This window comes from Lissotriton vulgaris, chromosome 12 (genome assembly GCF_964263255.1).
Source record: "Lissotriton vulgaris chromosome 12, aLisVul1.2, whole genome shotgun sequence".
Taxonomy (NCBI): domain Eukaryota; kingdom Metazoa; phylum Chordata; class Amphibia; order Caudata; family Salamandridae; genus Lissotriton; species Lissotriton vulgaris.
Genome location: NC_141700.1, coordinates 165,874,330 through 165,888,549, shown reverse-complemented (window position 1 = coordinate 165,888,549; position 14,220 = coordinate 165,874,330). Strand labels below are relative to the sequence as shown.

Sequence of the window (14,220 nt, the reverse complement as noted above, 5' to 3'; positions counted from 1 at the left end):
CTGAAGTAGATGGAAACGGTCCAAGAACCATACTGCCTACTCCATGTGCACCCAGGCTGCATCGACACAGAGGGGCTATTTTCCAGTTATCCTGTGATGGGAAACCCAGTAATATTTTTTTATATCTAGGAGGTGCAAACCGCTTCTCTTCTTTGATGCTCTTAGATAATTTTGTGAAATTATAAGAAACTTCACTTTCCATACAAAGTGTAAGCACATCCGCTGTAGATGCTGAAAGGTGAATTTCTCTAGCCTTATTAGAAGTGTGTGAAAAGGATCTCGGTCTGATCATCATTTTAATCTTGGCTAGTCTGCCTAGACAAGAAATATACATATTTCACCAAGTATGCAAGTCTGGGATGGCGCCTCCACCTCAACATGCCTTTACAAGGCCCTGGGCTTCCAATAAGGAACCGACAGGCATTCACGTACTGAACCACACTCGGTATGAAAAGTCTTACCATGAACCATGAACATATATTGCAGTAGCAGTTGATTAGCCAGTTATTTTCCCCCCTAGTGAAAATGAAAACAAGTTACTTACCTGTAACTTCAGTTATCCAGTATTGGTATCTTTCATAGATTCACATGCCTGAATCATTCCCCGTCGTCGAGGCGGGAGTCCCACAGTAAATAAAAAAGCAGTGCCAAAAGCACTTTGCAGTAGTAGGCCCTAGAAAAAGGCCTGAGGCCTATATTATAGTAGCCTATCTACCTCATTATGCTAAAAGACCCAAAGTCTTTGCTCCAACCAATCAGCTCACAGCACCCTCTAGAACCTTCCCTGCAGAGCCAGCTCTCCTCAGATTTTCGTAGCACAAGTGGGAACAAGTACCCCAAACTTAGAGAACTGACTCGCCGGGGAGGAGGGTCGGTGCATGTGAATCTATGAAAGATACCAATACTGGATAACTGAAGTTACAGGTAAGTAACTTGTTTTCTTATCCAGTATTGGGGTATCTTTCATAGATTCACATGCCTGAATCAGAATAGCAAGCAGTAAGCCAGGCAAAGTCGGTTGCGGATGGTGGGAGACTTATTACAGTGCACCCCCTTGAATGTATCGTCAACAACCAACAACCAACAAACGCCTAGAGATTGATCTATTAATAAATCATGTTCAAGTTCAACATTGAAATTATGCATTTTCTTTCTGGAAAGAAATCTTAAGCATCATACAAAAATACATAACATGTTAGCATATATCTGCATATTTAAAAACAATCTATTGAATTGCATGTACTTTATATGACATAAGTGAACATCAGTACCTGAACATACTCCTTATGGAAACAGGTGACGTAAAACAGCTTGGCCCACTGCCGCATCATCCTGATTTGCTGATTGCAGGCAGTAATGTCTTGTAAATGTGTGGACATTCTTCCATGTCGCAGCACGGCAAATGTTCTCAAGTGTCACTCCTGCAAACAAAGCCGCAGACGCTGCTACAGCTCTTGTGGAGTGAGATCGAACAGATCTTGTCAATGGTCGATTAGCCTTGACGTGTCAGAATTGAATAGCGGATGCGATCCATCTTGAAATCGTGGCTTTAGTAACCGCTTTCCCCAATGTAGTCTGGCCATAAGCTACAAACAGTTGATCTGATTTTCTCAAAGTCTTGGTTCTCTGAAGATAGAATTTTAAGCATTGTTTGATGTCCAAAGAATGCAATGTCTTTTCAGCCGGGGTTGACGGGTTTGGAAAGAAAACTTTCAGCTTGACAGGTTCATTTAGATGAAACTGGGAAGGCACTTTCGGTATGAACGTTGGATTCGTTCGTAAAGTGACATAGTCCTGGGAGAAATGTAAAAAGGGCTCCTTTATAGTGAAAGCTTGAATTTCTCCCACTCTTCTTGCGGAAGTTAGCTCCAGTAATAAAGCAATCTTCCATGTCAAGAACTTTAGGTCGGCTCTATGGATAGGCTCGAACGGATGCTTCATCAGCTGTGATAGAACTGTGTTGAGCTCCCATTCCGGTGGTGAGGGCTTCACTGGGGGATAAGCCCGGAACAGACCCCTCATAAACTGCTTGATTAGCGATGAAGAGCAGAGTGACTGAGAGTTAGTCATCTTTCTGTACCTGGATAAGGCCGCTAAGTGGACCTTTATTGATGAAAAAGAAAGGCCAGATTGCGCTAAATGCAATAAATAGGGTAATATTTTTTCTGCCGGCGCCTCTATAGGGTGTAAAGCACTAGAGATGCACCATGCGCAAAAACGCTTCCACTTGAGACGATAAGTTTTTAATGTACTCTGGGCTCTTGCCTTCTCTAAAATGTCTCGGCAGTCCTGAGGAATTTGAAGATGTTCGAATTCTAGGAAGTTAGGAGCCATGCGTGCAATTTCAGCGATTGAGGATCTGAGTGAAGTACCTGACCCTCGTTGCGTGACAGTAACCTCGGAGTTACACGCAGTTTGATCGGTGGTTCCTGTGAAAGTAGCATGAGTTCCTGAAACCAATACTGGCGAGGCCACTTGGGAGCAATGAGGAGAAGGCGACAACTCTCCATTTTCATTTTGCGCACCACTCGTGGAATCAGAGGGATCGGAGGAAAAGCGTATGCATAGGTCCCTGACCATCGCATCGAAAGGGCATTCCCCCTTGACCCCTGTTGAGGATATCTGCTGGCGTAGTACCGGCATTTCTTGTTCTGTTGGGTCGCAAATAGGTCCAACCTGGGTTTGCCCCATCTCTGAAACACATAGTTCAACTGCCCGTTGTCCAGTTCCCACTCATGGCAATCTGACAATGTTCTGCTCAGTTTGTCTGCCAAGGTGTTGTAGAGGCCTCTGACGTGCTCCACTTTGAGAGTTATGTTGTGAACTATTAACCATTTCCATAACTCTTGGGCTTGTTTGGATAACGTTGCCGATCTCATTCCTCCCTGCTTGTTGATATAAAACATGCTTGTGGTGTTGTCCGTTCTGACTAGAACCGAAGATCCCACTATCCTGGGGAGGAACGCTTGAAGAGACAGACAAATGGCTTTCAACTCTAGACTGTTGATGTGGCATTTCTTGTGTTGCTGAGACCATTTTCCTTGCACCTGCAGGTCCTGGAGATGACCACCCCAGCCCTTCATGGACGCATCCGTCGTCAGAATAAAATCCGGAGGATTTTGCAAGAATGAGAGCCCCTGTTCCAGATTGCTGATCTGAGACCACCATTGGAGTGCATGCACCATCCTGTTGGTGATTGTGATGGTGTCCTCGAATGAACCTGTCGCTTGATGCCATTGACAGTTTAGCTCCTCTTGCAGTGGCCGCATCTTTAGACGCGCCAATGGAATGAGGTTGATGGCTGAAGAACACATCCCAAGAAGTGATGCAAATAGGCGAACTGAAAGTGACCTTCTTGCCAGATTTTTGGCCAACGCCTGCAGACGGAGTTGTCTCTCTCGAGATAAGGATGCCTTGCATTCCACTGTGTCCAAGCAAGCTCCTAGGAACAACAGGCTTTGTTTTGGATGCATCTGAGATTTGGTTTTGTTGATTGTGAGGCCAAGCGCTGCGAAGAGATTGCGGCATGCCGTAATGTCGGATCTTACTTTGGCTTCTGATGGACCTTTGACTAGCCAGTCGTCCAAATACGGGAAGACCTGCACTTTTGCTGCCCGAAGAGCTGCTGCCACAGGGGCCAGGCACTTCGTGAAAATCCTTGGGGCCAAATGGGAGAACTTTGAATTGATAATGGGCGCCGGCCACAGTGAAACGGAGGTACTTCCGATGGTTTGGGTGGATTGGGATGTGGAAGTATGAGTCTTCCATGTCCAAGGAAGCCATGTAATCTCCCTCGTTGAGGCAACTGAGAATGTCCGAGAGGGTGACCATTCGAAATCCCTGCTTCTTGAGATATTTGTTCAGATTGCGTAGGTCTAGGATCGGTCGCCATTCCCCTGTTTTCTTTTTTATGAGGAAAAAACGGGAATAAAAACCTGCCCCTCTCTGATGATTTGGAACTTTCTCTATTGCATTTTTGAGAAGCATAGCTTGCACTTCCTTGAACAATAAGTGAAGACGAGGGGGAGGGGGACCCCTGGGCGGAGTTGGTGGAGGTTTGGTGATGAACTCTAGGGTGTGACCATGTTGGATCAAGTCTAACACCCACCGATCCGATGTTATATTCTGCCATTGCTGTTGGAAAGCAGATATCTTCGCGCCCACAGGAAGGTAAGGGATTGGAGGTGGCGCCCAATTGCTCTCACTGTTTCTTGTGACTGTCTCGTCCTTGGTTGTTTGCGCGCCTTCTTCCTCCTTGGCGAGAGAAACCAGCCGATCCAGATTGTCTGTAAGAGGACTGATAGTTTTGGCGGTATTGTGGTTGATATTGTCTGCCTTGCTGGTAATAACTTCCTCTGGACGAATAACCTCGTCCTCTAGCTCCTCTGAACGATCCTCTTTTATATTGCAATGATCCTAGTGACTTTGCAGTATCTGTGTCAGTTTTAATCGTCTGGAGAGCCTCATCAACATGTTTCCCAAAGAGGGACTCTCCGTCATATGCCATGTCCAGTATTTTCAATTGTACCTCCGGACGAAATGTAGTGGCTTTTAACCACCCTTGACGTCTCAGGACAGCTGCCCCAGCCAACTGCCTGAAATTCGTATTCGCCATATCTAGAGCGCAGTCGATGGATTCTTCCGCTGCCCGCTCTCCTTCCATTAAAACTTTCCTGGCTTCTTGTCTTTTGTCCTCTGGCAACAGCTCTATGAAGCTAGCCATCTCCGACCACATTTGGCGATCGTAGCGCCCAATAATCGCCATTGAATTTGCTATCCTGATGGATGCTGCAGCCATAGTGGAAAACTTCTTCCCAATAAGGTCTAATCGTCGCCCCTCTTTATCTGGTGGAGTAGAAATAGGGGTAGCTGGGTTCTTTGACCTGTGTTGCGCCGCCTGAGAGATTACCGAATCCGGGCGTGGATGACCAATAAGGCACGCCGGACTAGAGAGCGGAGCACGATATTTCTTTTCTATTCTGGGTAACACAGCAGGCACAGATGCAGGGTTTTTCATTATTTTTAGGCCTTCCTTCCAAATATACTCAATCATGGGAATGGCTCTAGATATCTTTCTTGTTTCCTCTTTAAAGTCATGGAGAAAACACTCCGTTAGCTCCACTGTAACCGGGAGCTTAAACCTGGTTGATGCCCTCTGCATCAGGTTGTGAAAACCACCTACATCTTCAGGCGGTGAATCTGAAGGTTGTGGAGTTGGAGGGGACGGCATGGGTATAACATATTCATCCCATGGGTCTGATGAAGGTATGTTAGGCAACTCTCCATCTTCTACCTCCTCTTCCGATGACGTATCCGGAGTTTGTGGAGGCAAGACCGGTTGCAGAGTTTCCACAATTGGAGAAACCGGTGGATGTTGCTGAGGAGGAACTACAGAATCAGATTGAGGTACTTGCGGTGGAAAACGCTGCTTGTAGTCCGCCAGCATAGCCTGTAAATCTTGTATCAAATTAGGCGGCAACTGAGTGACTTCCGGGACTCTAGGCCGTCTCTGATGTTCCAATGAATGAGGCACTATGATATCCTCCTGGTAGTAGTGTTCAGCATAGGAATCGTCTTCATCATCATCTTGGCACTTGATGACAAGCTCGGATGGGTGACGTGCCACACCAAAAGCATGCTCATCATCATCATCTTCTTCATCATCTTCTTCATCATCAGCATAAGTTTCTAGAAGATGAGAAGGCATAAGTGGAGATATATATGAACCCTGTTGTCTCTTATAAGACACGAGTTGAAAGTTCTTTGTCGCTATTGGCGTACAAAAGGCCTGATTCCCAGTGGTAGGTCTTAGTAAAGCTGATCCCATCGATCTTGATGACCCCGGTGACCAAGGTGCATCCACTTGCTGAAAGGATGCCGTCGTCGACGGGTTTATCGTCGACGAGATCGACGACGAGGGCATCGTCGACGATAGACTTGCCGTCGACGGGACTGTCGCCGACGGGCTCGACGTCGACGGGACAGTCGTCGATGGACTCGACGTCGATGGAGCCACCGTCGACGGGACGGTCGTCGGCGGGGTAACCGTAGACGGGCTCGTCGTCGACGTGATAGACGTCGATGCTTTCTTCGTCGATGAGGCAGTCGTCGACGGCGGCGTCGACGACTTCGTCGACGGGCTCTTCTTGGATGACAAATATTTTGATGATGATGGCGTCTTCGTCGACGAGTCGTCCACGAGAGTTCTTTTTGTCAAAATACAAATTTTTGTAGACACAATCGGAGTAGTAATAGATGTAGTGGATATCATATCCATAGAAGAGGTTAAAGTAGAGACAGTGGTCACTGGAGAGGAGACAGTAGAAGTCTTACTCACAGTTTTCTTTGCCGGATCGTTGGTTTGCTGAGGCTCCAGAGACAGAATGTTTGGATCTCTGTGAAGAGCCTGAAGTAGAGTGGGAGGTCTTAACATGCTTTCTCCCCTCACTTGTCTTATCCTCTTGAGACCTCGCCCTCTTGCTAGAGGTAGAGGCTCTGTCGTCATCATCCGTGGAAGAGGATTTAAGCCACAAAAGGACTCTGGCCTCCCTATCCCTTAAGGTTTTGGAAGGGAAGGAAAGGCAGATCTTACAGGTTTTTGCCTCATGCTTGGGATACAGGCAATAAATGCAGTCCTTGTGTTGGTCATCCACATGGACCCTCTTCTTCTCGCATGTTCTGCAGGGTCTAAACAAGGCCTTCTTGTCAGACATCTTGAAGCTCTTGAAGAAAAAACTGAGTCAAGACTCAGGGAGACTCCCTTCCACACGACGTGCGGTGAAAATCTGAGGAGAGCTGGCTCTGCAGGGAAGGTTCTAGAGGGTGCTGTGAGCTGATTGGTTGGAGCAAAGACTTTGGGTCTTTTAGCATAATGAGGTAGATAGGCTACTATAATATAGGCCTCAGGCCTTTTTCTAGGGCCTACTACTGCAAAGTGCTTTTGGCACTGCTTTTTTATTTACCGTGGGACTCCCGCCTCGACGACGGGGAATGATTCAGGCATGTGAATCTATGAAAGATACCCCAATACTGGATAAAGTGTCCTTTTTAGCTTGAGCTCTTAGTAAAAAGAAGTAGGATTGTAAAGAAATCTTCACTTCACTCAAATGTTTTGATGTATGCCTTTGTTTTGAAACGTATATTTCTTGTGATAAGTTTCATATTTTCCTCTCCTTTTATGATATATGTTTGCACTGTTCTTTAACCTCCAGAGTCTGTTTTATGACTATATTATCTTTCCAGCATTGGAGTGTGCGATAGGTAGATCTTCTGTCTAGTTTCATCTGACTGTGTGGGTCGCCAGAAAATGTCATTTCAGGCAGGAGAAAGTCTACAGGAAAGCGATATAAAGCCATTTCTGTGGTCCTCATTCTTTCATGTGACTTCATTAGAAGATAATGAGAATTAGGGCCTTGCACTACCTGCCACTCGTCTTAAAGTCTAAATATATGTGCTACATTTTGTATGCATGTGTTGGCATTCCCTGGTATGTGTGAAGTCCACTAGTTGTTGGATATGGAATTATGCGACAAAAAGGTGTGGGTGTAAGCGACCTTAAATTCAGATAACTATTGGTTGCAATCTGTTTCAAGTACATGACTATTTAGTACAGGTAAAGTAACAAAATATATTAGTTATTAGGTCATACGTTTTTGTGTTTTAGTCTTCTTATGCTCTGATTCAGTGGTACGTTAATCTGATGACAGTATGCATCTTCAGTTTAACTACTGATACCTTGAATATATTCCATAGTTTGATTCCAGTTTGGAGTATGTTACACTTATTTTCAAAGTCCAGCCAACACTTGTTTTGATATGTAGTGAACTGCAAGCCAAGAACTTTTTCCAGGGTGTATATATTTTAGAGTATAAAAATTATTACCTTAAATTATTTGTACTTAAAATGGGTCTAACCATAATTGAGATACACCTATCCTTCTCATAATGGTGAAGAGAGCACATTGCACTGCAAATTATGTTATATGGAAACCCTGCTGGATAAAGTGTGGGTGGATATGAGGAACGTATAAGAGAAGGTGAGACTTAGCCATATTTAGGGGTCACTTTGGGGGAAAACGTGGGGTTGTATCTAATACAAAATGGAGAAAGAAATATGAGATAATACAATAGAAGGGGAGCAGTTGGGTAGAATTGTTACTTGGTATATATCGACTATTGTAGTCATACAGCAGAGGTTCTATTAATTGATAAGTTAATATGAGATTGTAGGTGCGTGCCCAGGATTATTTGAATTAATACACAGATGTTGATTGTTGGAACTTTACGCAGGTGAAGGAGTATATGCTTTGTCTATGTGAGACCATTATTGTATAGCCTGGTCCTATAATTAATAGCAAATATATAGGAAGGGATCTAGGTTTAAATACTTGTAAGGTCATGAGACCCAGACAAATAGGAAAGCATGTATATTAAGGGTTAATTTTACACTCTTGTTATACTAAGTTGAGTGGAGGAACGGAGAACAAGGTGAGCAACTTGTGTGAGACTGATTGGCATTTTCACTCATAAAAAGGGTACTGTTTATAGGGGCGGAAAAATTGCTCAACGTGAAGTACTTTCACCCCTGCCCTGATGCCCTGTGTGACACAGCTGCAACGATATTTGGATCATTGATACTTTTTTTCTCATTATGGGCGAACACAGATCATACATGTTTGCTATGATTTAGACCATTCACACAAACTGCGGTCTTGTTAGATCGGGAAGGGCCCACAAAGCTTTACCCTTTTAGTGGCCAAGGGCTGCTGCCCTTACCAAGAGTTGAGCAGCATGAGCGCAGTGGTGGCAGCATACTGTGATTGTGATGGTACTCAGAGTGAACATGCCTTTTTGTGTCAATGGAGGGAAGCCTACTAGTCCATTCATGTAAAGTTCAGCTGCTGTGTACCTAACTATACCCTGACATACACCATGTAGTGCTGTGCATTGCACATGTGGTTGTGTATGTGTGCGCACTGTAATGGCAGCCCCTGGTTTACACACCCACTAGGGGTGCATAGAACTAGGAAGAATAGGAGATGTGCCCACCTCTGCTAACTCCACCCCTAAGGTGAAGGAGGCGAGATGAAGCACATCTTTCAGTCTCCACCATCTTGAAGATGAGGGGACTCCTCCTATCAGGACTAGGACTATGCCTCCTCCCAGAGGCGGGTGGCATAATTGAGGATTTAGACACCCCAGGTATGGTGACCATTGGCCCTACCTGTCACTCCCTTAAATAAAAAACGAAACCTAGTATTTATTTATTTATTTGAAGCTTATAAAGCGCACGGCTACCTCTGGCGGAAGTGTCCCGGCGCTAAGATTACATGAGAGTCCCCAAAAAGAGTAAACCAAGGATACATCACAATCAGGAAAAAGAAAATACTGAACCTAAGAGAACTGCAGCCCTAATGAATAGTGAACAACCAGGTCTTGAGTTGGCGACGAAAGGCTGGCTCGGAATCAGAGAACCTGAGATCAAGAGGAAGGCTATTCCAGAGCTTGGCAGCAGTGACGGTGAAAGATCTACCGCCACTACGAGAAAGCTTAAATCTTGGCACCGTCAGAAGACGCAAGCTATTAGATCTTAGGTGTCTAACTGACGAAGAGATCATAAGACGTTTTCTCAGATAGAGAGGGCCAATTCCATGGATTGCTCGGAATGTCAGGGTCAGAATTTTAAAATCAATGCGACGGGCTATGGGGAGCCAGTGAAGCTCATCCCGGTAGGCCCTGACCGAGGTACGAGCGGGGATATTACAAATGAGCCGAGCTGCCGCGTTCTGGACAATTTGCAGGCGGTCAATTAGGTATAAGGGGGCACCTGCATATAGACTATTCGCATAGTCTAGGTGAGTGGTAATGAGTGCCTGGACGACTGTTTTGCGAGATGATAGAGGGAGGTAAGGGAAAATTTTCCTGATCATTCGCATTTTGGAGAAACAAGCACCTACCACTTTGTTGACTTGGACCCTTCCAGTCAAAGCATTGTCAAAGGTAAAACCAAGGTTACGAGCCGCTTGTACAGGAGAGGGGGGAGGATTCAAAACAGTGGGCCACCAAAGATTTGCAGGAGGGGGGGATTTCTTGCTGAAAAAGAGAACCTCCGTTTTGTCGGTGTTAAGGGCAAGGTGATTAGATGCCATCCATGTGCAAATATTGCCAAGGCAGTTTCTAAAGTTGGAAAAGAGGGAGTCAGAGTGGTCTCTAAAGGAGAAAACAAGCTGAGTATCGTCAGCATAAGAGACCACTCTGACACCCCAAGACTCAACTACCCTGGCAAGAGGAGCCACATAGGCATTAAACAATAAAGGGCTCAAGGCCGAACCCTGGGGCACTCCGCACAGGAGGGGTTTGTCCTCAGATTCAAAAGGGTGCAACGTAACCCTCTGCGATCGACTGGACAAAAAAGATTTAGTCCAGGCCAGCACTGTGCCTCCTACCCCTAACTGTTGTAGACGGGTGGTAAGTATATTATGGGAAACAGTATCAAATGCAGCGGATAGGTCGAGGAGGACCAACATGGCCTCCTCGCCCCTATCCACTGATTCCCTAATGATCTCAGAGACTTCTACCAGCGCCGTCTCAGTGCTGTAACCAGTTCTGAAACCGGACTGGGAGTCATGTAGGAGCTGGTTAGATTCTAGATACTGCGCCAACTGTTTCTGTACCACCTTCTCCAAGATCTTAGCAGGTTTGGGCAGGAGCGATATGGGCCGATAGTTGCTAAATTGTAGGGGGTCGGCGCCAGGTTTCTTCAGTATGGGAATTAGCCTGGCCTGCTTCCACACTGAAGGAAACTGTCCGCAGGACAGGGAGGTATTCCAGATGGAGAGAAATGGATTTACTAGAACCGGGGCAAGAATGCCCATGACTTTAGCCGGGACTGGGTCCAAAGGGGAACCAGACTTTACGCTGTGTAGCAGAGACAGCGCAAGGTCTGGAGTCAGCTCATTAAAAGAATTGAAAGAACAGGGAGTAGAACATGGATTATCTACAAGGAGGTTAGAAGATACCGTAGCAAAGGAGGAGGAGAGTTTGACTATTTTCTCCTGAAAGTAATCCGAAAGTCCATTACACAGATCTTGAGTGGGGATACATTGGGATTTTGAAGCCGGGGGATTAACAAAGTCTTTCACAATGGAGAAAAGAGTTTTGGAGGAGTTATGCGCCTGTTGAATGAGAGTGGAAAAGTAAGTTCTCATAGAGGAGCGTTTCAGTTTGTGAAAATGGTTCCGGGCTGATTTATAAGCCAGTTTGGCTAGAGGGTCATAATCCTGTCTCCATTTACGTTCCAACTGCTTACATTTACTCTTCTCCTCACGAAGCAGTAGGTTGAACCACCAGACCCCAAAACTAGTTCCTGCTGGTCTAAGGACGAAGAAGAAGCCGTGCAGAGAAGACTGTCCACACCCACTAATGTAGCCCGGGTCTACAGGCCTGTCTGCAGCTTCAAAGACCCTGCGAAAAGAACTATGCCTGTCCTGCAGCCAGCAACCTCCACAACCCCTGGGAGGGCTGCCTTCCTTTGAGAAAGGCCAGAACTCCTGAGAACAGCGGACTGGGGACTCTTGTGCCCTCCAGATCCGTGATCCTTGGCCACTCTGCACGAGACACCTCCGGCCTGTGTCCAGTTGGTACACCGAACCAGAAAAGGTTCCACAGCGATCCTGAGTTCAAGCCAAGCATTGGCCGACCCCTCCTGGACTCCACAATGACGCCTGCAGTGTGAATCCAAAGGCTCCCCCATCCGCGATCGGCTCCGGTAAGAGAAAACAGACTTCAAAGGACTCCCCTGCACCCAAACCCCCTGGGTTTTGAGGAGCTCGACCGACTGTGTCCCTACACCCTACAGCATCCCAACTTAATTCTGCGGTCACTGGTTTCCTTCGTGCAGCCTTCAGTTTGTAGCCTGTTTTCCAAACCAAGTTTCTCAACTGAATTGCATTGGGCACCCAATGCTCTTCTTGCACCCTGCACCCAGCCGTCCCAGTTGCTAGTGGTGCATGTTTGGCGCTGCCTTGTGGCCACCCCTGTGCTTGCCTTAACCTTCGAAGCTTGAGTCCTGCAGCCACTTTGAACACCAGCAAGCAATGCGTCTTCAAGCACCCTCAGTCTCCATTGGGTAACATTGGCCCTGATCTTCAAGTCTGACCTCTGCACCCAGCAACCCCTGTGGTGCTAGTGGTGCAGTGTTGTGCTTACCTGAATCTTGCCCTCTGCTAACCCTGCAACCAGAAGACTGGATTTGTAAGTTGTTCACTTACCTGTAAAACTGAATTGTTGTTTTTCTCAATAGTTTAACATTGCGAAGACTGAACATTGTTCTGTTTTGAAACTCTAAAGAATTTCTATTTAAAACATACTCACCTTTTTGCTTAGATTTTGGTCTTAAAATAAATCTTCAGCAAAGCTCATTTTCATAAAATTGGGGAGGGTCTCCTTTTTGAGTCAAGTGCCATGTATCATTCATTGGTCAATGTGTGCACAATAAATGTCTCACACTTTTCTGTGTTAGGCCTAAGGCTGCTCATCCACACTACCAGAAATAGTGTACTTTAGGTTTGCATTGAGTCCAGTACACTTCTGGGGAATCTGTGGACTCTGTGCATAGTATAACCACCTAGTGGTTTACTATATACAGAACCGGCTTACTACAGATATTCCAGGAAACAATTTTCAAGATACAATATTTGAAAGACTGTTTTTATTTAAAATGCATATTTATAGGAACAACCACAATTATAGTGGTTTCAGCAATACTCATTAGGTATTAATAATAAAGGTCCCAACTCTACCACACAGAAGCAAATATGTACAAAAACATCTAGCACACTTAAAATGTTTATTAAAACGCAGTTAACACATTGATAACAGGCAGGATAGTAGAATATTACTTTCAAAGCATAATATTCAGATTCTTCTCATACATTTTCACAAATATATCTAAAAAACAAACCACGTTAGTTGTATTTCACAGTTGAAAAGCAGACCAAATATAGCACCTTTACAGGCCTTACTTTGTCATCCAGTCGTGCTGTAACAGAAGTGCAGAGGTCTACCAGGTTAGGCTGCAAATGGCCATTCACAATCTTCTCATTGTACACATAAATCTACAGTGACAAAAAAGAAATGAAGTTCTATAAAGGTCAGCTAATCTTGCTCAATTGAAAAAATTCAGAGATGGTTGTGAGAATACCCCAGTTAAACAACAGCTGAACTAGACCAGATATGATTTCCAATATAGGTTTGACATGAAGTAATGTACTGAAACCGTTGGAAATGTTTTCTTATGATTTTACTTTTTCTCGTTTGGAACTGTTTATTTGTAAAGTTAACACTGCGAAGGGGATAGAAGTTCAAAGAAAAATTATACAGGGAAACACATAAAATAGATCACTAATGAAAGTAAGAACGGAACATCAACAATCAAACTTTCTTTTAAAAATGGATAGACTGTAAGAAGTCCCATATCTACCAACAGGACTGTAAGGTGGGTGGAGAAAAGGAGCTCGATTCTCTCCTAACATTAATTCAGAACATGTGAATGCTATACAATCCTTTGGAAGTGATGAAACAGGAATTTACACTGTCTAAGCATTTATCTGTCCAATTTGTCCATTTCTCTGCATTCTTTTAACCCATCCCACTTTTTGGTCTCGAGTTTTCTAAACTTCGCTACAAGTATAGCTCATTCAAGTTAATGTGTAAAAAAAACTATTTTAAGAAAAACACCCAATTACAGTCCACTTTATGGAGGGACAAAAACTTGGCTCCGTTCCAGGGCTGGTGTCCAGTGCTCATAACTGAAGGACATTATTTGATAACAAACTGCAATTTCCAAGTCGAGACACCAAGGTAGTTTCTTGCTGCTTCTTTTATTCACAAGTCCTGCAAAACATTCTTCTCTATCTCCCTTAAGGCTAGCCTACTGTAATTCTTTTTTATTTGAGTCTCCCTGCATATTGACAGCATTGTATGCAAACAGTGCAACATTCAGCTGCTTGACGTATTTTGGTCTGCCATCATGTTCTTCTGTTTCCCATCATCTCTCCTCTCTGCATTGAATTCCTGTGCCAAAATGATCAATCATGAAGGCTCTTTGTTTCTGTCACAGAGGGTTGTAAGGCTCTGTGACAGCGACAAATCTCTGCCTCTTCTAATATCATATGGTGTTGTAGCGCCTAATGTGTTGGGCATCATGAACAATTTTATACAA

At 44.8% G+C, this 14,220-nt stretch overlaps 2 protein-coding genes across 2 annotated transcripts in view; both read right to left on the bottom strand.

Annotated features, from left to right (window-relative positions):
• Nucleotides 1-14,220, bottom strand: part of NUP93 (nucleoporin 93) — a 567,849-nt gene that overhangs the window by 284,191 nt on the left and 269,438 nt on the right. The window contains exon 7 of the mRNA XM_086947697.1: nt 13,022-13,114. Coding sequence (XP_086803823.1) covers nt 13,022-13,114 — 93 coding nt within the window. The remainder of the gene's footprint in view (nt 1-13,021; nt 13,115-14,220) is intronic.
• LOC147673769 (uncharacterized) lies at nt 4,202-5,707 on the bottom strand. Its single transcript, XM_086946511.1, has one exon. It carries the CDS (start codon nt 5,705-5,707, stop codon nt 4,202-4,204), a length of 1,506 nt encoding a protein of 501 aa, XP_086802637.1.

Coding starts and splice junctions, on each gene's coding strand:
- LOC147673769 (XM_086946511.1), bottom strand. CDS start 5,707: ATGCCTTCTCATCTTCTAGAAACTTATGCTGATGATGAAGAAGATGAT.